Source organism: Cyprinodon variegatus, unplaced genomic scaffold (assembly GCF_000732505.1).
Source record: "Cyprinodon variegatus isolate N-32 unplaced genomic scaffold, C_variegatus-1.0 Scaffold37, whole genome shotgun sequence".
In the NCBI taxonomy this organism is placed as follows: Eukaryota; Metazoa; Chordata; class Actinopteri; order Cyprinodontiformes; family Cyprinodontidae; genus Cyprinodon; species Cyprinodon variegatus.
This window is the reverse complement of record NW_015150490.1, coordinates 1,542,775-1,567,032: the sequence shown is the minus strand read 5'-3', so window position 1 is coordinate 1,567,032 and position 24,258 is coordinate 1,542,775. Positions and strand designations below refer to the sequence as shown.

General features: G+C 36.3%; 1 protein-coding gene across 1 annotated transcript in view; it reads right to left on the bottom strand.

Annotated features, from left to right (window-relative positions):
• Positions 1-1,372: 1,372 nt before the first annotated feature.
• LOC107105132 (disks large-associated protein 2-like) overlaps positions 1,373-24,258 on the bottom strand; it is a 147,456-nt gene continuing 124,570 nt past the window's right edge. The window contains exons 7-12 of the mRNA XM_015405253.1: positions 14,729-15,087; positions 13,934-14,019; positions 13,447-13,853; positions 12,098-12,189; positions 10,446-10,598; positions 1,373-4,013 (exon numbers count right to left, since the gene is read on the bottom strand). Coding sequence (XP_015260739.1) covers positions 3,798-4,013; positions 10,446-10,598; positions 12,098-12,189; positions 13,447-13,853; positions 13,934-14,019; positions 14,729-15,087 — 1,313 coding nt within the window. The 3' untranslated portion in view covers positions 1,373-3,797. The remainder of the gene's footprint in view (positions 4,014-10,445; positions 10,599-12,097; positions 12,190-13,446; positions 13,854-13,933; positions 14,020-14,728; positions 15,088-24,258) is intronic.

The following is a 24,258-nucleotide window of genomic DNA, read 5'->3' as shown; positions in this document are numbered from 1 at the left end:
AAGAGACCAAAGACTGTAGATCCTGGTCAGTATTAATGAAAGTTTGGACTAATATAGAATAAGATAAGATAAAAACTTCATTTTCCAGCAGGACAATGCTGCTGTTGCAGATGTAATGGAATGGCTCAGACCAAGGAGCATTTACTCTTAAATCAAACATTAAAAATATGTTTGCAAGACTTGAAAACTAATATTTATTGGCTCTCCTAACTCAGTCTAATCAAGCTTGAGCTTTTTTTTTTGCAAAGAGAATTGTGTAATGCATTTATTTTATTTTACCTTTTTATGCACCAAACTGGTAGACATACATTAAAAGACTTGCAGCTGTACATATAATAAAAAAACTCTGAAAACTATTGAATAGAGGTGTTGCCACATATTACGGATTTATTTATGCAAAAAAGAAAAAAAAAACGCATTTAAAATAGGTCAAAATTTGCCACACATTGATGTAAAAATATTATGGTTCTTTGATATTATTTTGGACTTTGAGTTTTGAGTTATCTAGGTCATTCTGTTTTGTTGATCTTTTGTTTATTTTTTCTATTTTTTTCTTATTGTCAAGCAGTCTTGAGTTACTCTCTGTTTCCCCCGTGTGCCAATCCCCTTCCCCCTAACTTCCTTCTAGTTACTTCTATCCACACCTGCTCCATATCAGCTGATTAGCCCAGTTTTTGTTCTGTCTCCCATATATACTCCCCCTGTGCAGTTCTTCAGTGCTAGTTTTATGTTGTTACTTGGCTCCCCATATTTTTTTCCTAGCTTTTTGGTTTGATTCTTGGATTTTTATTTATTTTTTTTTATCTTTTTGGTATTATTAAACCTGCCAGAACTCATCTCTGTCTCCCTCATCTCTGCATTTGGGTCCTCAACCAACCTCCACCCCCACATTGACAAAACAACAATTTTAAAGCACTGTCCAAAATGTTTAGTTTAGATCTGGACTTTAAGGAGGCCTTTCTAATATTCTCTGATCTAAAAATGTAATTATATTGCTCCATGATAAATAGTAGATAATTTCTTTATTATATATTTTTGTTTATAATCGGATCCATTTTCACATGAGCTCAGCTCCCTTTTAGTTTCTATTCTCCTGCATACTGCCAATAACAGTTTTCACTGAAGGGAGTGTGTATTTACACTGATTTACAGGATTATTCTATTGCTACATGTAGCTTTCTGCATGGAGGCCAAAAGGTTTAGTCCTTATCTCATTATAAGACAGGTCCCTCATTTACATGATTTATCAGATCGATGTTGAAATAGATTTTGAGTAGGCTGAAGGGGGCTGAATACAAACATGCGCAATCCTTTCAGATTTTACATTTTTAAATAAATATTGTTTTTTGTCTAAAGGGTGTAAATAATTTTGTCTAGATCTTTTTTTTAAGGAGTTTATCCCATTTAGTATTAGCTGTTGTTGTGAACTGAAAGTTAATGTTAACTGGATTCTAATCTTTACATGTATTAATGTGACATTTAAACTGCACTTGGTTGCGGGTCCAGCCTCAAATCCTCATTCTATGAATGAAACAAAGTTGGACATATTGAAAAGAAATCATTCTGGTTGCCATGTTTTATACTAAAAATCAACTCTAGAAAAACCTGCTTTAGAAAAAAAAAAGATTTAAAAGACCCTGTTATTCCATTGTATTCATATGTAATTTATTTTAGCAATTGCTAATCTCCAAGGATAACTTCTTTTGCATCAGCAGCATCTTTACATTCATAACTGCTTTGGTAAGGCCTTAAGGTAAAAGTTTCGCATTTAACACGCTCACCTTGGAGTAAAAAAGTCCAACTTGTGTTTAGCCTTATTGCAGGGAAAACAAAATCTGTCACAATATCTCTCAATGTGTTACCACCTACAGTAATTCAGAGAACACAGACTGCTCTCCCCTACATGTTAAGATTAAAACACGGAAACACTTCGATTCCCCATAATGCTAGTGGCTATATCAGCATTTGTTTTATTCACCCAGGGTTAGGTTGACGGATGGTGATAAATGGGAATGCAACAAAAAGTGTGATAAAAAATAAATAAAACGTGAACAATGTTGTATTCTTAATTTTATTTAAAAGCTGTTGGCATGTCAAACCTGTTTCCCCCTCATTCAGTGATTGTAATATTCTCATTAACACTCTTTATTTTCTCGGAAACAATCACTATAAAACTGTATCCTCATTTGATTCACTGTAAGCAAGAACATTTCAAAAAGTATTGTGTTTAACGTCACACTCTACCATTAGGGAGACAGTGGGCACCATGTTCATAAATCTCAGTTTAAAAAGTATTTTTTTTTGTGTGTGTGTGTGTGTGCATGCAGGACTGGGCGAGGGACAACAGTTTTAGAGTAAAAAGCAGCACCATTCATTATAGTAACTAAATACTGTTAAAGTGTCATTTGCACCTGTTTTTTCCCTAGAACTACACAAGCAGATCAAAATGAGAACATAAGGCCAGATGCTGTGCAGAATGGAAACGTTCGGCTAAGAAATGCTCCCTTAAAACCAGACAGATGCTCTGTCAAATCAAATAATACCTCTTATTTACTATGAATACTAAATGATAACATAAACTGTGAATAGGGTCATATGATTTATACTCTAAGTAGAAATAAAATTTTTAGAATCATATAGTTTTATTGGACTGGCATGAACACCGTTAAAAAAGGATACAAGGTGCAATTTGTACAACCTCTATATATTCATATATGAAATTCTGTAGTAAATTTTTCATCTCTGTTCTTGCAATTCAACTGCAACAATATCATGTGAGCATCATAAACTACATTTCCCTTGGAAATACAAACATGAATATTATAAGGTGCAAATGCATTGTTTGAAAAAGGCTGTCTAAGTCTTTTTTTTATAATTCATATTTGTTCTGCAGAGGAAATGTGGACAGGAGCTTGTCATTTACACATTTTCTTTTAAAAAGTCCTAAGGCTGAATGGTATTGCAGGTCTGGAAATGACTTAATGTGGGAATAATGGCCTGGGAATTCTTCATCCTTTTTTTCTTTTTTACATCTTAACCAGCAGCAATGGTTAACAGCCCCAGCACTCCTAGTTAAAATGCAGGCAAACAAAAATACGTGTGGCAACATCAAAAGTGGCAAGCTGTTTGCTTTATTTGAAAAAGCCAACTATTAAGGATTTATTCTTTAAAAAAGAATGGAAAAAGCACAATATTAAATCGATATTGTTAAAAAAAAAAACTGTTAAAAACTTTTGACTAACATAAGATAAAGATGGGATGCTTTAGCCAAAAAGCATTGCTGCTGGTTATAAGGAAAATGTTGCACTTTATTCCTTTGACTGCAAAACATGTGTTTAGGTATAGGAAAAATTTAGGAGGACCAAAATAAAAAAAAAAAGAAAGCAAAATAAAAGCTCTAAAAAAGTCTGATCCCTGTAGTTTAAGATACACTTGGCAAACGTATAATTTGTACAAATATTACCAAGCCCCTTAGCTAATAATTCTGGCTGACTTTAAAATGAAGAATGCTTTGTAAATCATTGAAAAAATGGTTTAGTCTTGGATCTTTTGTGAATTACAGACAGTTGGGGGTTCAAAAAGTGGCTTATGTATGTTTTCCTTTCATCATTCTTTACTAGTTTAAGTCATGCTGATAAAAAAATATTTTGTTAAAATCCCAGTGTAGTTCTAACAGGAAAGCCAGGGGAAGGCCAACATATAAAATGATTGAAGGACATGAGGGGCAGATGTTGTGCCACAACACGCTGGTGTCTAATGGAGATGGACCGCAGGAGCTAAGAATGATTGTGTGGACCTCAAAGCCGTGTTTGGGCCTCTGGGATGTAGATCTCAATGCTGTCCGCTCTCTCCGTGGCTGAGTTCTGTCTGAAAGAAGCTGCTCGTTTGGCAGCCATGAGGCGTCTTCGGGCTTCCTGACGCTGGCGATCCTGGAGGTCGAGAGAGCGCTCCCGCATCACGCCTCCACGTCCCCTCGATGGCCTCTTTGGCAGAGGCGGTGGCCACTTTTGATCCTTGAGACACATAAGAATTGATTAAATCTTAGAAAATAGTCCATGTTTTTTTTTCAAAAGGGAAATTACATTAATTATACAATAAAATAGAAGAAACATTAAAGCAAATGAAGATAAAAGCAGATAGTAAATATTTTCCCTTTATCCATTTGCTGAGTGTAATTGTTTTGTTATTTTCTTTAACATGTTGCATTTGGAGTAAAGCCTTCCTTCTTGTAAAAAGGCCCCCCATCTGTTGTTGGTAAAAGATTTAAGTCATAGTGAATAAAATCCTCTGTATTGTATCCATGCAGGAGTGGCAGCCTAGAGGTTAGGGCATAGATCTTGGAATCCTGAGGTTCTGAGTTTGAGCCCCATGCCCACACACTGCTCCCTGGGTGCCACACGACAGCAGCCCACTGCTACCCAAGGGGATGGGTTAAATGCAAAGGTTAATTTGCTCTGGGGTTGATGCTCACAGTAAAGTAAGCACCACAAAACTGTTTCTTACATCTTTGTACCAGAACCTAAACTTAAACAGATCAACAAACACATCTTGGCTAATTTCTTTTATTTATTTATTTTTTATTTTACAGAAGAAAGTATGTTTGGAGGGTTGCCAAAAAATAAATCCAGTCCTCTAGTGTGCACACCTTCAACTTAAAAGATGGAAACTACCTACAAAAAGCTTCTAGCCATGATATATTGTCTAGCTTTTTCCAAAATGAATTTTGTCTATCTTGTTATTATTATGATGTTTATTAAATAAATTTTAAAGCTAAGTTGAAGTTATTCTTAATCCTGACAGATTTTGATTTTAATGATTTTCATTATGCCAAGAAGTTTGAAACTAGACATAGTTTTATCATCTACAAAAAGATAATAAAACAATGTCAAATTGCAAAAAACGTTGAAACAAAGGTTTATCTATTTTAATTCAATCTTCGATATCATATTTCAAGCCGAACACTATTTAGCACTTGCTAATAATCAATGAAAATCTTTGTCAGCATTACAGCAACCCTTCTTTAAAATAATGACCAACTTTTTGTATGTTTCCACTGATATTTTCCCAATGTACCTTTTGCAGTGAGATTCATAGAGGTTGGAGGGCCTTACAGACTAATCACTAGCTACCTCCATAGATCATATATCTTATTTAAGTCATTCTGGAATAATAACATTATAACTTTATGGTATCTGCCAGGGTTTGAATAATTGTGGCGCAGCTCTATGTATATGAATAGTTAACAAAATATTGTGAAAAACTCAATTAATATGAACGTTTATTGGGATTACCTCTGAAAACAGCATTCTATCCGATGCCAAATTAACTTAATCTACTTTATTACTGCATATCAATTAGCTGATGTTGAAACTACATAAATAAAAACACATTTCCATATGAAGATCATGAGAGACTTCTGAGGACAGGCTGAGTTTCTGTGATTGCAAGCTGGGGTTGTTTTAAACAGCGCCTGCCCTTATTTAGCAACGGCAGGCATGGAGCATCTGTGTCACTGTGAGGGTTCAGCTCTACTGAACTAACTATGTCCCTGCAAACAGCTGGAGGGAACAGTGTGCTTATAGCAAAAAGTGTGGCATAAAGATAATTACCCAAGTGCCCATAATGATCTTATTGCTTCTAAACTCGCAGTCACTAATGAAATTGATGCCTCGCAGCTTTAGATCTGTCATGTGGAAGCACTATTTTTATAAATGTGCCTTAATGTAAACTGTGTGGAGAGTGCCTTACACTAAGTGAATGCTTATATAACCTCAGTGCTTCACATCTGCTCGTGAAGATACGTACATACCGGCTAATAATATCTTAACTCCACCTTGTTCCAAGACAAAAGCGAAAATCAGCTTTCATTTATAACCTTACAATAGTTACTGTAGTTAAATTCAGATTCATAGAGGTTTCATTCATTACAGAAAGGCTCAATATTTTACCCAAACATACAGAATTGTCTGATTTAAAGGTATAGAGGAAGATCTTTTTCACCCAGATTTCTGGGTGGATCATCTACATAAGTGGTCCTCCTAACTGTCAATCATTCTGGTGATATGTTCACGTAAGGTCGTCCTATTCATCCATTTCAGGCGTATATCCGTGGTGAGCTACGTTTTCAGACACTCATTGAAGCTCACCTTTCTCACTGCGGTTTTTTGAAAATGGCCGGTGGTCGTAAGAGAAAAAGTGTCTACAAAGTGTATGAGAAGAAAAGAAAGGCCTCAGAAGAGGCAGATCTATCCCGGGAATGCTTTGCACGTAGAGCTCTCCTCTCAAAGCATTATGGGATTTGCTGTCACAGCGGCCCGCCGTCTTTACCCGACAGCGGCGACTAATAATAAATAAAGTGCATGCACTCCGCAGTGAAGGAGGAGTTACTTGACCAATTAAGCAAAAAGCAGTCATCATCTGTCCGCATGGTAAGTTAACTGATTTAGCTACAAAGTCCACTATATAGTCCTCGCTCTATCTAGTGATTGAGGGATTTAGGGGTTAGGGCAGACGTTCGGACACAGTAAGCTTATATGAGCTATGAGAACAGCAACTTTTAATCAGGGTGTGCACGAGGTGAAATGGGCTTGTTAATTTCATGTTAAGAGGGTGGGTCTTTTAAGCAAATCGCAAAAATCCTCCACAATTCCTTTAAACTACATATCCAGGTCCAAATGGAACATAATGAGGCATAATGCTAATAAATTATGTAATGTTAATGAAATTACTATTAAGTTAGAGAAGAAAGTACTAAAGTAAAAATGCCTGTGCAAATTCCCAGTCATCTGTCGAAACATCTTCAGGAAAACCTGAGCTAAAGTCCATTTGCCTCAGTTTTAAGCTGTTTTATGGTCACTAAACAAAAACTTCGAAGACTGGCTTTTGTTGATTTGTACAGATAAAACAAACATCCATGACTTTTAACCCCCCTGAGGAGTATGGAAAATGTTTAAAGGGCAGAAATCAGGTTTATGAGGTATTAAACGTTCAGTATACTGAGGGTGTGAAGCACAAATTAATAAAAGCTGGCAATTAGATTGTTTCTTTAAGTGGAGGAATATTTTTGAAACATTTCCCTGATATTAAAATATACTGTTTAGCCATACATTTCTTTTAAACAGAATTGGTCCATATATGGAGGAATATACGGCACATGATCCCACAATCCTTTCTGCCCTCTGTTTAAGTTCATTTTTAGTTTATTTGTAAGTCTGTGTCTTTGTAGTTGTTTTCTGTTTGTGTTGTGTTTTTGAGTTACTCTCTGTTGCCCCCTAGTGCCTGTTTCCTTTCCCCTTGGCTTCCTTCTAGTTAGTTCTATTCACACCTGCTCTATATTAGCTCATTAGTCCATTCTTTGTTCTCATCTCTGCCTCCTCCTCTCTGCATTTGGGTCCTCAACCAACCTCTACCAAACCTTGACAAATCCATTGATTTCTTGACCTGTTTTTGTTTCTAAATAAAGTTGCTGTTGGAGACGGTTGTCACTGGATTACGAAGTAACTCTAAGCTTGTTTTCAATGGAAACAACAACCCAAAGCTGAGGGAAAAGGACAGAACAAAGTTTAAGTGTGGCTACATTAGAGAGCGCCCAGTTTATCAATGGAACTGCTACTTTTGTTTGTGAGTACTACATTTCTGCAACAAAAAAGGTGTTTTACTGTGTGTTTTGCCTTAGTTTTATGTGTGTCTTTATTTTTGCCTTCGACTAATATCTGTAGATCTTATCCTTAAATAATAATCAATTAATAGTCCCTCAAAAAGCTTGCTTTACCATCTTACCTACAGTAATATGTACAAGCACTTCTAAAATTGAATAGAACCAAAATCAGTATATTGTTTTAAAACATTTTGGTCATCAACATAGCAGAAGTTACTATTTTTACTGGATTTTTCAATATTATTTTTTAACCAAAAAAACAAGAAATTATAACTTGAATTTGTTGATTGTTGCACAAAATACTCATGAAATTAGGCACATTATTGGCTATATTGAATACAGTTTAATGACTACATTTATAAAGTTGTACAATGCATATTTTACTAATATTTTTATTAACTTTTTCTGGTCCAATAGCTAAACGCCGAAGAACAGCGTTGCTATCCCTAGTATTGATATTAGTAAGGCTTGGCAGTCTTGGCAGAGAACGCCATATGCTTCTGTCTCAAGCCAGGGCAAGGCAAGTTTATTTTTTATAACATAATTCAGCACAAGGACAAGTCAATGTGCTTTACATGAAATAAACAATGAAACAGAAGAAGCATAAAAGCAGAATAAAATCCAATGAAGATAAAACACAATAAAATCAGGTAATAAAACATAAAAAAACTAACCATGACTTTAAACTAATAATACCTTAGTTAGTTTAATAGTCAAAGTATTTTTTTTTATTTTTTTTTATGTAGTAGTAGTTTCAAATAAGTGGAACATAGGGACTAAATGCTGCTTCTCAAAGTTTGGTTCTGGTTCTGGATGTAGGCTTGAACTAGAAGACCTGAGTGATCTAAGACTGGAAGACTGCTGGTTAGCGAGACGGTATGCTGAGCTTTATGGGGAGATCCAGTGAATTGTGTGAGCTGATACTAGAGCTTCACTCAGGGACCTGGAAGATGGAAGTCCAGTTGGATAACAAAGGTTGAGAGAACCTGTCTGTGATGAGCAAGCATGAAGCGACAGTGGAGAGGAAAAGCTCCCCGTTGGGAAGAAACCTCTGGCAGAACCAGGCTCAACATGGCGGTCTTCTGCCAGACCGGTTAAGATGAGACAGGGAATGCAGTAAGAGTCCGGGAGGAATGACACCCTGATGAAGCTTTAGCTACAATGGTGGAGGAGGGGCTGGAGGTGGATTGAAACGGTGCATCCACCGCCTGCGCACAGGAGCAGACAAGTGGATTGCAGGCCTTTTAAGATGAACTTTGGATGCTGATTGGCTTTTGTGGATGTGTGGTTCAAGCTGATTGGCTGTGTCACAGGTGGATGTAGGAGAGCAATTACTTTCTTCAGTTGAACTTCAACCTAGGCTCTATATTGTATTGCCCTACATGTTTCTGACCCGTTCTATCATTATATATTTTCTTTATGTTTTTGACAATCTGGGTCTTTTCCTTTTTTTTTTTTGCACATCCACAGGGGGTTGATGACTCATTGCTTATCTCAGTGAAATCAGAATCAGAAACACCTTTATTGCATATTTATCACCTATAAGTAATTTGCTTAGGTGGTAAGACGCTGCACATGGTTAAACATAGAGTTGGCAGCAATGTTCAGTATTATATATCACTAGAGTGGAACAATACAAAGTGCAACTCCTTGGGGCAGGATCCCTGCTTCTGTCAGTGTGCCCCAGGGCAATTGTAGCAACAATATACATCAGTTTTTGAATGTGTGCTAGTTTGATATAATGATTAAATGTAGTGTAGATGACTTTGGAGTCTCCTAACTTGTAAAGTTGCTTTACAAAGACATGGCATTTACCAATTTGTAGAGTAAGAACACTGTGGCAAACATTGACAACTTACAAAAGCCAAAAATATAAAATTGAATTAAATAATATTTACAGTGATGCAAATGATCCTCAAGGGTGAGAGGGCAACCTGGGCCTTGCTAATGAGACTAGCTGCAGACAGTAGGAAGCTGATTTCTTGGCAAAGGGTTTTGGTCCTGCTGAATTTCAGCTTCCTACAAAGAGGAGAGTCTGAAACACTACGTCTATGGCTTCCGCTTGGTTACTCATTGTGCTTTGTCATGTGCAATAATGCACCTTGGGTCAAGTGGTCTTGTCATGGATAATATATACAAAGGGCTTTGTTTTCTAACAAATAGAGCAAGAAAAAAAGCATGCAACACAGAAATTATATAAAATAATCCAGCAGAGTGCCATAATTAAAGCTGAGAGAAGAGATTTGTAAGGTAATACTGCATGATTAGGCTCCTTTAAGTATGATAGCAACTCCATTATGAATGGCTCTGAAAATGATTATGATTTTGAAGACCTTTATCATGTAAAATTTGTAAGAATATATAAATAAAAATCATTAAAAGAACATTACCTAAAAATATATATCAGGAGTTTTAGGTATTTCTTTGTTTTGGGAATTAATTTCCTCTCAGTACATACTTTAATTTACACTTAGGGTAAAGTAGTGTTTAAATGCAAAATGGAATGGTGTTTTAAGTTCTTCACATTTTAAAATCTTTTACAACAAAGTAATGAGGAGAGGAATTCATCTCATTGATTGTGCTGGTGGCTCTAATGGATAAAATAACTTTGCTATAAGCTATCTAAACCAAAACAGATGCTTCCATCTCCTTAATACCCTAACCTCCTGCCGGGGCCATGCCTAAAAATGAACACTGATGTTCTCCGTCCGTTTTTATTTTAAGCTGAGTATGCTCATCTGGAGCCCATTAAGACTAATTATTACACGAGTGTGGAGGGAAATTATACCTTCTTCTCGGGGCTTTCAACCAGCTGCCACTGGTTGCTCTTGATCTGCTCCAGCTCATCAAACTTGGCAGTGACGTCATCAATTGTAAGCTGTAAAAGGTCCCAGAATCCAGCCAGATCCTGAGATGTGGGTCGAGGCATGGCACTGGGGTCCTGGAAAGAATGTTTTTAAGGGTCAAAGTAAAATTTGTGTTTTGTAAAACCAAAATGACACGATTCTATATCCTGATATGGTGCAAATGTTTCAATCATTGCCCCTTTGAAGATATCATTTCTGCTCCTAGTTGATATACTGATTATGACCACTGTGTGGCAGCATATTACCAGTAGTGGTTCAAAATCTCAGGACTTCAGATTATAATTTAAACATATGTAGGGACTGGCAAATGTGTAATTATTGAGTCTTAGCGGCTCATGAATTGTTCCTAAACATGGATATAAACCTGGAAGCAGATGGATTTTCCAAATCCACAATTAACCCAAACTATTATTTTGACCAACCCAACAACCAATTCTACCATTTATGATCAGATGGGTTGTCAAATAGAATTCTATCAGCAGCTTGTGTGGAGCTGGTTTGAAATACTTGGTACTAGTATTTGAGCAGCATTCTACTAAATGCTGAGGTTTAGATTTAATGTTTAACAAATATTCCTCCCTGAAAAAAGGAAACGTGTCTGGAACCATTTCTTAATGATTACATCCAAAACAAGTCAAAATTTCCATAACCTCTGAAGTTTTTTTTTTTTTTTACTAGTCTAAAAATACTGTTTTGTTTTGCTGCAAACAAATCTAAAGTAACAACAAGCAAAGGAAGGCAGACAGAAAAAAAACAAATGATTGTTGTCTCAAACAGCACTGCACAAAGATAATGTAAAAATCAAGATGTGTTTCATTATTTCAAAGTCAGCAATACACAGTCTTTTAAAACTCATCCTGCAGTTCTTCTACCATTAAAAGGACGAAACAGACTCATCGGCTTCTCTTTGAAAAATTTCTAAAAGCTCAAGGCAATCTAAGGCTTGTCACTATCAATGTTAGATTTAATTCATCATCCTATTATATATGAGGAGAGTCAAACAGCAGGGTTATTTAAAGGAAAGCAACAGATCTGAAAAAAAAAACACAAAGACAACAAGTCAGAGAGTGGAGATGAACTACCTCCAGTATGTCTTTAAATTATCTAATTAAGTGTCTTACTCTCTTTTTCACTTTCTGCTTCTCCTTTATCTCCAGAAACATTTCACTTATTGAACTCCCATATTCTGATATCTGCTGACTCGGGGTATAGTAGCATCACAAAAGGCATGAGGTATGGGCAAAACGTGACAAGAGCGCTAAACAGTGAGGGTGATGCACTTCATTATTCAGATCCTGAGTTTCCATTCAACCTGCTGCCTCTGTGCATTAATGGATTGCCTCAACACAGGTGCAGCTTCCTATTGGAATTCCCCTTTCGTCAGCTAGGGGTCAATAGCAGCAGAGCGACTGCTCCGCCATTGATCTTTTTGGTCTATTTCTGGAAGGTGAACAAGCAACAGACCAACCACCTGCCCGAGGCCTAGAGAAAGGGAAATCTTTCTACATGCAAATATTGGTCAAGTGTATAAAATAAATGCCATGAGGATATTTTGGTTTGAAAAATTACTCACCAGATTCTGTTGGCATAACCAGTAAAACTGCTGAAATTTTTGAGACATTAGTAGCTGGGCACTTCCAACTGCACTACGGATTTTTCCTAGGACTGGAACACACACACACACACATTTGGAAACTATTACTCACAGCTCGACAGACATTGAGCAATTATCTTTCAGTCATTCATAATAAATAATCAAACACAAAAAAGTTCTGTCACAACATTTCTGCCAGTGTAACTGTTTAAAGTCATAGCTAAATTGTTACTTTTACAAAAACAGTACATCCACACAATGTCTAGAGTGGTCTTAAGTAATGGTATTCATTTTACCAAAATGATATAATGTATAAATAACAGTTTTAATAATTCAAAATCAAACAAAATCAAAAACAAAAAAAGTTCCAAAAGCTATAGATATTTATTTCTGGCTATGATGCTAAATAATAGGTTAAAGTCTGGTGAGATGGAGCTCTGGCGTTGCCACAAGCTTCTAGTTCTGTAATAGGACTGGGAAATGGCTTCTTCTTTCTCTGATACAAGCAGAAAAGAAAAAAAAATAAGGGTGAACATCATTTTCAGATTTTGAAGGGAAATAACTTTAGTTATATTCAAATAATGTTGGTGTTGCTATCTGACTTTTGCTATTTCTATATGTCCTTTATTTCTATGTATTTCACTAAAATATAAAAACATAAAACAGATCTGGTTACTTTTGCCTTTGTCTCCAACAACACATATTATTTGGCAAATGCCACGGGTAAAATTACTTTTATAGAAAATAAAAATATCAAAATATTGATGATGCTATATTGGGCAGAGAAAAATAAAAGGACAATGACAACTGGTCAGTAGAAAGCACCCTGGACCCTGATAGTGGGTCTTAAAATAATCACCCATCATACGCAAAAGTAGTCATGTTAGTCGCCCAGCAGGCAATAGGGAAACGTCCCATTTGGATAATATTATTGTAATATGACAAAAGTGTAATAATAGTGACATCATGATAAATAAATTCATAGTTTTGATGACTTCAGTGTGAATCTACAATTTTTATAGTTATTAAAATAATGAAAACTTTAAATGAGGTGTGTCCAAACTTTTGTTCTGTACTCTCTCTATATATATTTGTAATTAAATTTTTTGACGTTCAATATGTAAATGATTATTGTACAGTTTATATCCACTCATTGTTCTCAAGTGAAATTAAAATTTGTTTTGCGTCTATCAATTTATCTAAAATTTTAAGATTTTTCAAATTTTAAATTTAAAGTTTTATTTTCAATACAGTGTATAAAACCAAATTTTATTTTGAAAATATTGATGTTAAAGAGCAGAAAACCCTGCTCAACTCAGGACACTCACTCTCCTCTGACAGGTCATGCTCCTCTGCCTCTCTTTCCATCTCTTTGCACCACTCCTCCAGCCTCTTGGTTTCATTGTGAAGGAGCTGCATGAACCAACCGCCGTCCCTCCGGTGGGGGGACACTCGGCCTGAGTCGGTGCTCTCCAGGCTGGGTTCCACCAACCAGGGTTCAGGCTGTGGGCTGGGGGGCCCGCTGGAAGGCCGATAGTCCTCCCTGTAACTAAAAAGGCCCTGCGTGCGAACGGTTCGGATGGCTCCATACTGGGTTGGTGTGCTTGGCTCAGAGTGCCGGCCGAAGGCGCCACCGAACTGCAGGCCTTTGTCCTCCATGGAAGGAAAGCCTTCCAGCTCCAAGTCTGCTTGAACTGCAGTGGTCACACTGTTGGAACGCTTGAACCTTCCATGCCTAACATGAGATGGAAATTTAATATAATATACCAACTTCAGACAAAAAACAAAACATGTAGTATGACCTGCACCACTTACCGCTTCCTGTCCTCCACCTGGATCCCTATAGAGTGAAACTGTGGAAGGCCCTTACTTTCAGCCTCAGAGTCTGTCACAGTCTCCACCTAGGAAATAAAAACAGCAGTGTATAATGGTATATGTTAAGGATCAAGTTGCGAAAAAAGACTTTTGTTTGTCAGATAGGAGTAAAAAATTGTTTCAGATTGGCATTAGGTTCAAAGAAAAGATCAGAATCATATGCTTTCAATTATTCTTTCTATTAGAGCTATTGCATATGCTCTCTGCAGATATAGATCTTAAAATATTTCAAACTTGTGACCAGTTCTGCACTTCTTGAAAATTAAACATTTTCCTATTCATCTTTATAAAACGGCTAAAGCTCGATCAGAAAGGATAATTCTAGCTTCAGCTGTTGGAGCTGAAGAAAAACACTATTACCGGTATTATGAAAACCCCCCATTCCACACAGGGCTCGGTGTGCTCAGAGTGTGTTAAGGGGGATTTTCAGTTTACAAATATTAAGTATTAGCTGTGTTTATTTTGATATTTAAACAAGGGTAGACTTTAAGGGTAAAAAGGTTGATTTTATTTAGGGTCATCATAGTTAAGGATACTGAATGACAATTATCTCCGTTATTCATTTGTTTGTTGTTCTGTGCACATCATGCAAAATCTAAATAGGTTTGCAGTTCTAATATGACAATGTATTAACAAAACATTGAAAAACTACTTTACCAAAGCACTATATGTTAAAATAGTAATTTGAGTTAGTATTATTGAAAGTGTAATGACAGCTAGCAGTTTTCTTGTTACCTGTATACCAATAGAGGAACGTGGGGTTTTGAGATACTCCTCAGCCTTTGATACAAGGACGGCCTTGTCACATGTCTGGACAGAGGTGTGACTTCCCACCAACGCATGTCTCTTTCCCGCTGCTGTGTCCATGGCCATTGTGACCGCCTTGGTGCTGTCCAGGCTGTCTGTTGAGCTGTAGATGGGGCGGCCAAGGCTATCCGTGGTCCACAGACCACCTCGGGAATGCCTGCCATCCTGGTAGGCATCCTGGGTGGACTCTGTGCTGCTCTGGGCTGTCACAGAAATAAGAGGCTTGGTGGTGGTGCGAGGGGGCACAGGAGGTGGGGTCTTCTTATAACTGGGAGGGTATGAAACCGCTAGATACCAAAAGCAAGATGAGAGAAGGAGGGGGGGCGAGGCAAAGCGAGGGGAGAGGGTAAAAAAAAAAAGTGATAATGTAAAACATGGCCAAAGCTGATAAAGGCAAATGTTGCAGTTCATCAACATCACACAGAGTGAGATGGAAGAACTCTTTGCATGATGGGAAACTAGACATTGATTTAGCTGCTAAAGCAAAGGAAATGTCAGTAAGGTGGAAAGATAGCAGCTTTTCTTTGGAGATAAAAAATAAAGGATTATGAAAAAGATTAGAATTTTGTTGGAAAATGAAATTCCATTAAATCCTTTCAGGAGGGACCACAGAGACGAGTTTGAACACATAGCTTCTGCATTCTATTAGACAAAACATTGCTAAAAAAACTTTTTATGGTTTAAATGGTCTTTTTTAGAGTTAAGTGGAAAAAAACACAAACATTACAAAAAATACTGTAATTAAGTCATTTATTCTTAAATTGAGCTGGTAAGTGAGACACCTTTAGTGACACATTATTTTCAAATATCTGTATTCTATCAAAAGACTGAACTACACTTTATATGTAGAAATAATGTTTTTTTTACAGTGAATACAAAATTAAATTAACTATTGCTGAATCAGGTCGCTGTCTAATCAAATGAGCAGGCAATACCAGGTTTTTCTCCAAGTACAGCCAATTAATTTACAAAATGATCACTATCAAAGTTCTAGAGTTCCTAGGAATGATACATTAGATGACTGTAACCAGTCTGTTCCTAATTGGATATTAATAAAGTAGATTGTTCTGTAGTAGAATGGTTTCTTACAAAAATAAAACTCTTTAATAGTCGCTGGTGAAGATTCTCAGTCACCCAGGTCATAGTCATTTCAAAAAAGTTCAAAAACAATCCACTGGACTTTGTTTCCAAGTTTGAAGATGTTTCAATTCCCATACAGGAAGCTTTTTCAATTCAAAATGTCAGACATACCGTTGAGTTCAAGCTTTTATAGAGTAGACCAAAAACAAAGCCTTGTTTTGGCTTAGAAAACATGCAAATTGAACCGGATGAACCAGTCTGCCCCTTTGGAATGGGCAGTCGTTTTTTCTTTGTTAGCCTGCAATCACCCATACCTGTCTTTGTCTCTAATAGGGGTGTCGTTAGAGGAGATTGCTGACTTGGCTGAACAGGGAGGTGCTCTGCTCCTGTACCGCCAGTCTTGTCCAAGTCTCGACAAGTCTCGTCTTGTCCCGAGAAAAGCTACTTCCTTGGGACAAGACTCGGCAGTACATCTACACCTTATGGGCAAAGGACATTCTTTTGAGGACAAGACTGTTTACATTTTGGACAATGAAGACAGGCGGTCTGAGAGGGGGGTAAAGGAAGCCATCTTTGTTAACAAAGAAAACCCAACCTTAAACAGAGGGGTTGGACTTAGCTTTCAAAACCCTACAATACAGCAATACAGTTGATTCCTTCCTGGATGGGAAGCGAAATGTCTTTAAAATTGGAAACAAAGTCCAGTGGATTGTTTTTTAACTTTTCTGGAATCTTTAATAGTCAGGTAAATAAAGTTGCCTTTAAAGCACTATAAATAAGGCCATATTTCTCATGATACAGTAAAATAAGGCTTTCTTTGCACCTTGACATCCAAAATAAAGCTCAAAATTAATTACTTGAAATGGTTTCAGATGTTCTTTTTGAGGTGTATTTTTTGTCTTATTTGTGTTTGTTAGTTTCCTTGAAAAATGGTGCAAGTTAAACACAAAAAACGAATTGCCTCAAGACTTTGGCTCAATCTGAATACTTCTAATCAGCAAAGATACCTAAGTTATGGTTGAAGTGTGTCGTTATAAAAAGTGCTATCTAAATAGCGCTTGCAGTAAACAGGAGCTAAAAAGAGGAAGGGGTATTTTTCCTGGCACTAATTTATGTTGTATATGGAGCTCCTGACATTCCACATTGCACACAATTCTTTGTGTAACAGTAAATATCTGCACAGCTCTCTTCAGAGTAAAAAAAAATACATTATTTACCCTGTTTGAAAAATGTGAATGTACACATCTTTGTATGTTTTGGGTTTCGAAACGGAGTTTGGTTTTATAAGGGAGAAATTCAGATGTCTGCTACATTTGTGTATTTTATTCATTTTTTTGTATTTCTTTAACAAAAAGCGGTACTCCCAATTTGATCAGCATCATTCCTGTGTTTGCTTGTCTTGTCCTGATGTTTGTAATAATTAAGGCTGTTATGATTCAGCACAGCAGTCTGGAATTGTTTTCCTACCCTCTATTATGTTCTCATTGTTGGCCAATGAGCTGTTGACCAGAGCTGACGAATGGATGCTAAATGTTATTAGCAGCTATGTAGTAAGAAACCAAGGGTACATAGACAAGCAGCCAATGAGAAAAGTAACCCCTGTGCAGTAGGTGCACTGCAAAATGGGATTGGGAATTCACAAATGCAAGTCCTTAAAGCTGCAACATCCAAGCACAACTCCCCAGCACGCTTATTCGTTATCTGCAAGTGGCTTTTATGTTACTTTTTTTTTTCCTACTTGCTTTGATTCTGATTTATCTTCCTGTATTTTAATCATGTAAAGCACTTTGCATTGTCTTTGTACTGAATTGTGCTATACAAATAAATTTGCCTTGCCTTGCCTTGCCTTGCCTTGAAACACCCCATAATCAGTGGCGGCTTGATAAATACATAAAAAAACATTGAATTAAAATCAAATTGATAAATTAAAGTATTTCAAAGTATATTGATATATATTTCTTAGATGTGCAAGATGAATATTTAGTCTTTAATGATGATTAAAGCTGTTTTTCATTTTTCGTCGATTGGTGAGGTATTTCTGCCGAAGGGGACCAAAATCTTTGCACATTGACTCTCGTTAAAAGTTGTACATGCTCAGTAGCTCCTCTGCAATGTAAAAGGATAGGGGAACTCGGGGCACACATTAGGTGGCAAGAACTGTTGTCATAGTTGTAGTGCGGGTGATTGACAGGTCGAGTTGTGGAAGTGAAATCCCTTAAAAAACGTACCAAGAGAAGCTGGAGGTGAAATTGTTTGGACCTGATCAGCTAAAAATCAAAATGAATCAGCAGCCAAAAGACAGAAGGAACGGTACACTTGGTCTTTTTTCCAGGACCTGGTTTAGCTACAAGGCTTGGCTAACTGCATTCAGTAAGGCTGACGCTTTATTCTGCTTTTCCGCCTCCTTTTTCAAAGGACAGGATCTGACCCAGCATGAACAAATACAAGCAGGACTGATTGAAAGCACTCTTTAGAAAAGGGAAAAAAGCATGAACAATCTGGGATTCACATGGAAAATAATATAATATAGTGTAATTTTTCTAGATGTTTTTTAATTTGCATAATTGCTCTTAAATAAACACATTCTCAGAAAATAGTCTTTAAATATTAAAAAATATAAAGCTGACTATGGCTTCTCAATTATTAAACTTTCTTAGGTATGTGACACCATATTGGATCATGCAAAACACAAATTTGCCTTCAAAACGCCTCAGAAGGGCAAGATTTATGTACAAAAAGTAAAAATGTACATGAAAGTATGTATTTTTTGTAATGTTTTTTGTTGTTGGCATTCATATAAATATACTGGTGTGATAACTTAGTTTATGTTTGATTGGTTTTTGGTATACGTCTATTTTGAATTTATAGCCCCACCCCCGAGAAAACTCCACCAGCCGCCACTGTCCATAACCTTGATCTGTGATTGATGGCTAATATTATGTGCTAATATTATGTGCTTGCTGATCAAGAAGAGTATTGACATTAATTGTTGTGACTACCTGGCAAGAAGAAGAGAACATCAACAATGCAGCACTTACTACAAATGTCTAAAATCATTGAAGATAAAAGCATGCCAAAATGTAGTATTGAATAAAATTTTTATTTATTGTTGTGATTCTACCTTAATCTATGAGATACTGTACTAATAGTTTAACAGTAGTTATTAGTAGAGTTGTCTTTTTTGGCTTTAACTTTTTACACTGGTGCCCAGCTTCTGAGGTTCTCATTAGCCTTAATTTTCTATAATTGTTATACTTGTAAATAACCCACTTTCAAAATCAGTTTCCTAATCTGTAGAACCAAAAACAACTTTTTGATTATTCTATTAAGCTAAAAAGCTTTTATGTGATGCAACCTTGAGCCTTTCATGTATGCATAAATAGTGCTTTGGGCAAAGTGTGTTATCTAATAATCGGCATAAGTGAAGTTGGCTAACACAGGAATGTTAGTTTTCCTTTCCTGCTCAAGTGCCCACTGTATAAGCTGAGCTGTTGCTAAACACATATTATGTGCAAACACCAAGGAGACTTCAGATTAAATGAACTCTTTGAACTAAAACTTGTCATAGATTTGACTTCATTCCAACGCAAAGGGGCTGGAGTTCTGTTAGACACAGCAGGTGGGTACCAGAATATAATGAACACAATGACTCAGAGGGTACAGTAACTCCACGCTTTCTATTATTACACACTGGTACTGACTGACTTACTTCCTAAATTGAAATCTTTAAACTGTTCAACACGAGCATAGAATTCAGTAATATTAATGTCAGGCTTTAATAATTTTAGCATGTTGGGAATTTTTTATATAACACTATTCTTTAAAATCAGTTTACCCTTTCATTTCTAATCTTAAAAAAACAAACAAATGAAGCCCTTTATTAGTAGTGATTATCATTATAATGGCTGCACAGACATGTTAAATACCAAGCCCAGTTGAAAAGCAGATGGAGAGGTCTTGAATTTAAGAAAAGGATTTAAACAAAAAATGCTTGAAATGAAACAGAAGATGTTGCACTGGAGGAAAAGTTAAAGTGAAAACTGTTTAAGTAGAACATTTGGTTTAAGAGTTGGAGAGGGGTAAGAAAGACAAACTTAGACTTATTTCACATTTAGGAAAATAACAGATATTGAAAGACAGGTGTAGAAAATAACTAACAAAAACATGGTGTAGGGTGAGGGAAAAGACAAACAGCTAAGTTAACAGATACATGTAAAAAACATAAAAGCAAGCACACATATATATATAAAAAAACAAACAAATATACACTTACAAAGGGATAAATGTAACAAAACCCCAGTAATAAATGTATGTTACCTGCACTCCATCGTTTTTATAGAGTCAACCAAGTAAGATGCATTTGTTTTCCTTGGTCATCCAAATTGTACTGATAATTTGAGTAATTGCTCTACTTCTGAGAACAGAGACATTGTTTTCTGACTGTAAATAGGAATACTCCATTGTCTTTGTCAGAGTTGTTAGTACAGGCCTCATAAACAAGGAAATTATATATTTTAATTGTAAAGCCTGTCCTCTCCCCATGAATAAGCACTAGACAGAGGACATTTCGTAGGCAGAGAGTCAGGGATCAAACTGTTTAAAGCCTGATAATGTGGTCTGTTGGGGTGCTTAGAAAAGGTTGAAGGGGATCAGAACGCTTTTAAGAACTGGCAACGTGGACAACAACTGAGTAATCAGAAACTAATCACCTTTATTGGAGTCCCTCAAAAGCTTAACGATAATGGTTTTCACAATGAGCCTGCCATTTAAGGGGCTCTCAGATATTTAGCGGTTTATTCAAACACTTTACTGTATGGCTGCCTCAATAAATTGTTCCCTCATACCAGCATTAATGGAAATCATATTTCTAGAAATATCTATTTTTGCTGATTGTTGTTCATCTAAATGTATTGGGTTTATAATTTGGTGGGACGTTTCTACTATATTAAAAGGATTTTAGTTACTTTCTTACAAAATATAGGTACAAACAAGAATTAAATTAACTTTTGATTATGTTAAAGACTTCAAGCATATATTTATAAAATTCTAGATTACTGTATTCCGAACATTGTTCCTAACATACCCAAAGCATTTTTACTGTTTCGGATTTGTTGCCACTGAATTGCTGGTTGGTGGTGCGTACAGTAGGTCGACCAAAATAAACCGTGGGTCAATCTCTGTCAGAGCTAGGTAAGCACAGTTGCAGAGGATCTCTCATAGTCTGACCAGCCAAATACATTTCCAATTAGGTACCTCTAAGTACCATAACCTCATATGATCTGACTTGGGACGTGGGTTGGATTAGACAGACTAATCATGTATGGTGGTTTCAGGTTTTAATGCCAATGCTGGGTTTAGCTTTGAACACAGGAGACACCTGATCAGCGATTCAGGGATCACTGACTTAGAAGTTTGTAACACTAATAATTTTGTGTAAATGTTTGCTGTTTGGGATCATGCAGAACGGTACATTCAGAGCCTTTAATGACTGCACGTCTTGTGAAGTGTTTTAAAGCTCAAGAGGTCAATGTCTACTGAAAGTGGTCAAAACAAGGTAAAATATTTAACTGGCAACTGAGTCATTGATGCATGTGGGGAGCAATGGCTAGCTTTTGTTACCCATTCCAATATATTTAGCACTTTAACTTAAATACCTACCATCCATGTTACTTTGACCCATACCATCAACCTAAACAATCTAATTTATGTAGGTCCTTTTCTGGAAACCAACCCAAATGTATGGGGCATTTTTAGCAGGTTAATCCGTCCCTGACACAGTTTTACTTTAAAATGTTCATCTGGCCTGAATAGTGCCCAGATCTTAATCCAACATATTGTTCTGCATATCCCAAACAACTGTTATCAATGGATCTACTTTGCCACCTCACAATTAACATCAATTAAAGAATCTGCTGGTAATGTTATGGTAACATAACATAGAACAGCTTTAAGATCCTTTCATTAAGGCATGGAACGAGCTGCATTTGCCACATGGCTGAACCCAAATGCAGAATAGAGGAGTCTAAAAGAAGGTACACTCCGGGCAAACAGTGGGTTGATGAGAATTTTGACATTTAAATCACTATAACTCTGTCAGATTAAAGCTCAAAACATTGAGAAATTGCTAGCTTATTCTCTACCTTTCTTTTTGTGGACATGTAAAAAGAAAGGCATCAAATTTCAGGCTCCATGATGTCACCACAGACAGAAGTTCAATTATTTTCAGGCTTGACGGTGCACAGTGCACTGCTCATCCCCCAGCTCAGCTGTGTGTAGTGAAGCTCCATTATACCACTGATCAACATGTACTTGGTGATTGGCTATTAAGCCACCATTACCTCCATGTGGAAAGAGTCTTAGGGATTTCTGCTTTAAAAGCTCAGCGCTTTTTGTTTTTTTTTTGCAAAAGGGAGACCAGCACACTGCATAGCAGATAATTATAATGCTTTGCCTTGGTTACATTTTTTACTTACAAGTGATCACAACTTTTTAAAAAATGATTCACCGAAGAGTCTTAATGAACTTCAAATGTATCTTCAAAGAACAAAAGAATAATTTCAAAACAGTTCTTCTAGTAATAAAATGAATGTGAAGTTGTTCATTATTGTGGACCAGATGCCTACTCTAAATATAAACATTATCCAGTTGTCAATGAATGGCCTTTAAATTTGAGCTAAAAGTGTCAGCAACTATTCACTAGCAAATACTATAGGGATTAGTCAGGAGACCTCTGGCATTTTGAATGGGATGGCTGGCTCTTTATTTTCTGCATCCCTAACAGTCTTAGCTCTCTCTGACTTAGCACACTATAACAAAATCACTTAAAACTACAACCCAACCATTGAGCATCAATAGCATAATGTATTGTTTCGATTGACACATTGGATTATTAAATAGACCGGAAAAGTTTATTGTCCTTCATTTGGTCATTGGTGCTGTCTTTGTTTGAACTGGATTGTTTGGCTTTGCATGATTGCACAAAGTAGATCAGTAAATACATCCACATACAGAGAGGAAAGGACTAAACAGAACTAGACAAATTTCAGTAAATTGTGTTGCTGTTCAGCTTAGAAACTAAAACAATTCTATATTTCATACCTTGAAGAGTTTAGACATATTTTATCTTATTTCTTTAATCCTAAATTATCTTTTGAAATCATGCCAATGCTGCGAGGATTTACAGTAGAATGTGGTGTTTGAACTGGTTTGACAGGTTTGCAGTTTAATTTAAAAGAGACAAACAGCTTTTCTCCTGACTGTGACATAATAATAATACATTTATTTTATTTATTATAATGTTAAGAATTTCGGTGGAAAGATTTATATTTAGCTTATGTGCACTATGTAAGCATATGTTGCTTTAGTTATATTGATATTGACTTCTTATGTTTTTTTACTTTGTAAACATTTAAATTTAAATTTGTCTGAATAAATTGTTCAATCCAATTTTGAATTTTGTTCCTTATAGTACAGCATTACATGGGAGCCTAATGATTGAAATGTTTTTTATTATTTATCTTATTTTTTATTTGTGAGGTATGGCTTTGCCAAGAGTTGGAGTGGGATACAAAACGTGTTTCTTCAACTTTTTTTTGCTCATCTTGAAGCATCTCAATAGAACAGCTTGATTGAAACAGCCAAATTCAATTAAACATAGTATGTTTTTATTTAAGGGGGTTTTAGACCCTTTTTTTTAAAAGTCTAAATGCGCTGAAGAGGAAATGAAAACAAATTTGTTGACTAACTTCTGATGTAGCAAATATTTACTATATTTACTCAGGCTATCTCTATAGTTATGCTGCTACAGGCTTACTGTAGACTGCTGGAAGACATAGGGACCCCTTTTTATTTTTCTGCTTCATTCTATCTCTATTCTCTAATTCTTCAGTATTTGTTGGTTCAATCTCTAATGTTATTCTCTTCTGCTTTTTCTCATCATTGTAGATTCATCTCGTCTGTTCCTGTTTGGCTGTGACACCATATCGACTCTGCTGCTGCCATCAACACCTTTGTTTTCAGATGTTGGAGCTCAGCTTGTTTTTTTGTTTCTTTTTTCCAGTGAAGTCCTGTTTCTCTTACTGGGACTAACTGTCTGTGCTCTCTTCATCCTCTGATATGGGAACTGGCTTGGAGCACATCTACCTGGCTGTGTGTTTCCTGGACGGGGCCGCCTGTGGAGCTGGTTGACAGTTGCGTCTTGTATCTCTGTTTCTTTTTGTCTCCTTGAACCCGAGTTCTCAAAATTTTCTAGTTCCTGTTAATGGTTTTACTTTTTTTTTTAATTTCATGTGGGGAATTTTAAGAAAAAAAAGCATAATTTTTCTTCGTTTTCCCTATTGTCCTGTTGCAGCATTTTCAACATACTTTATGGATAACTT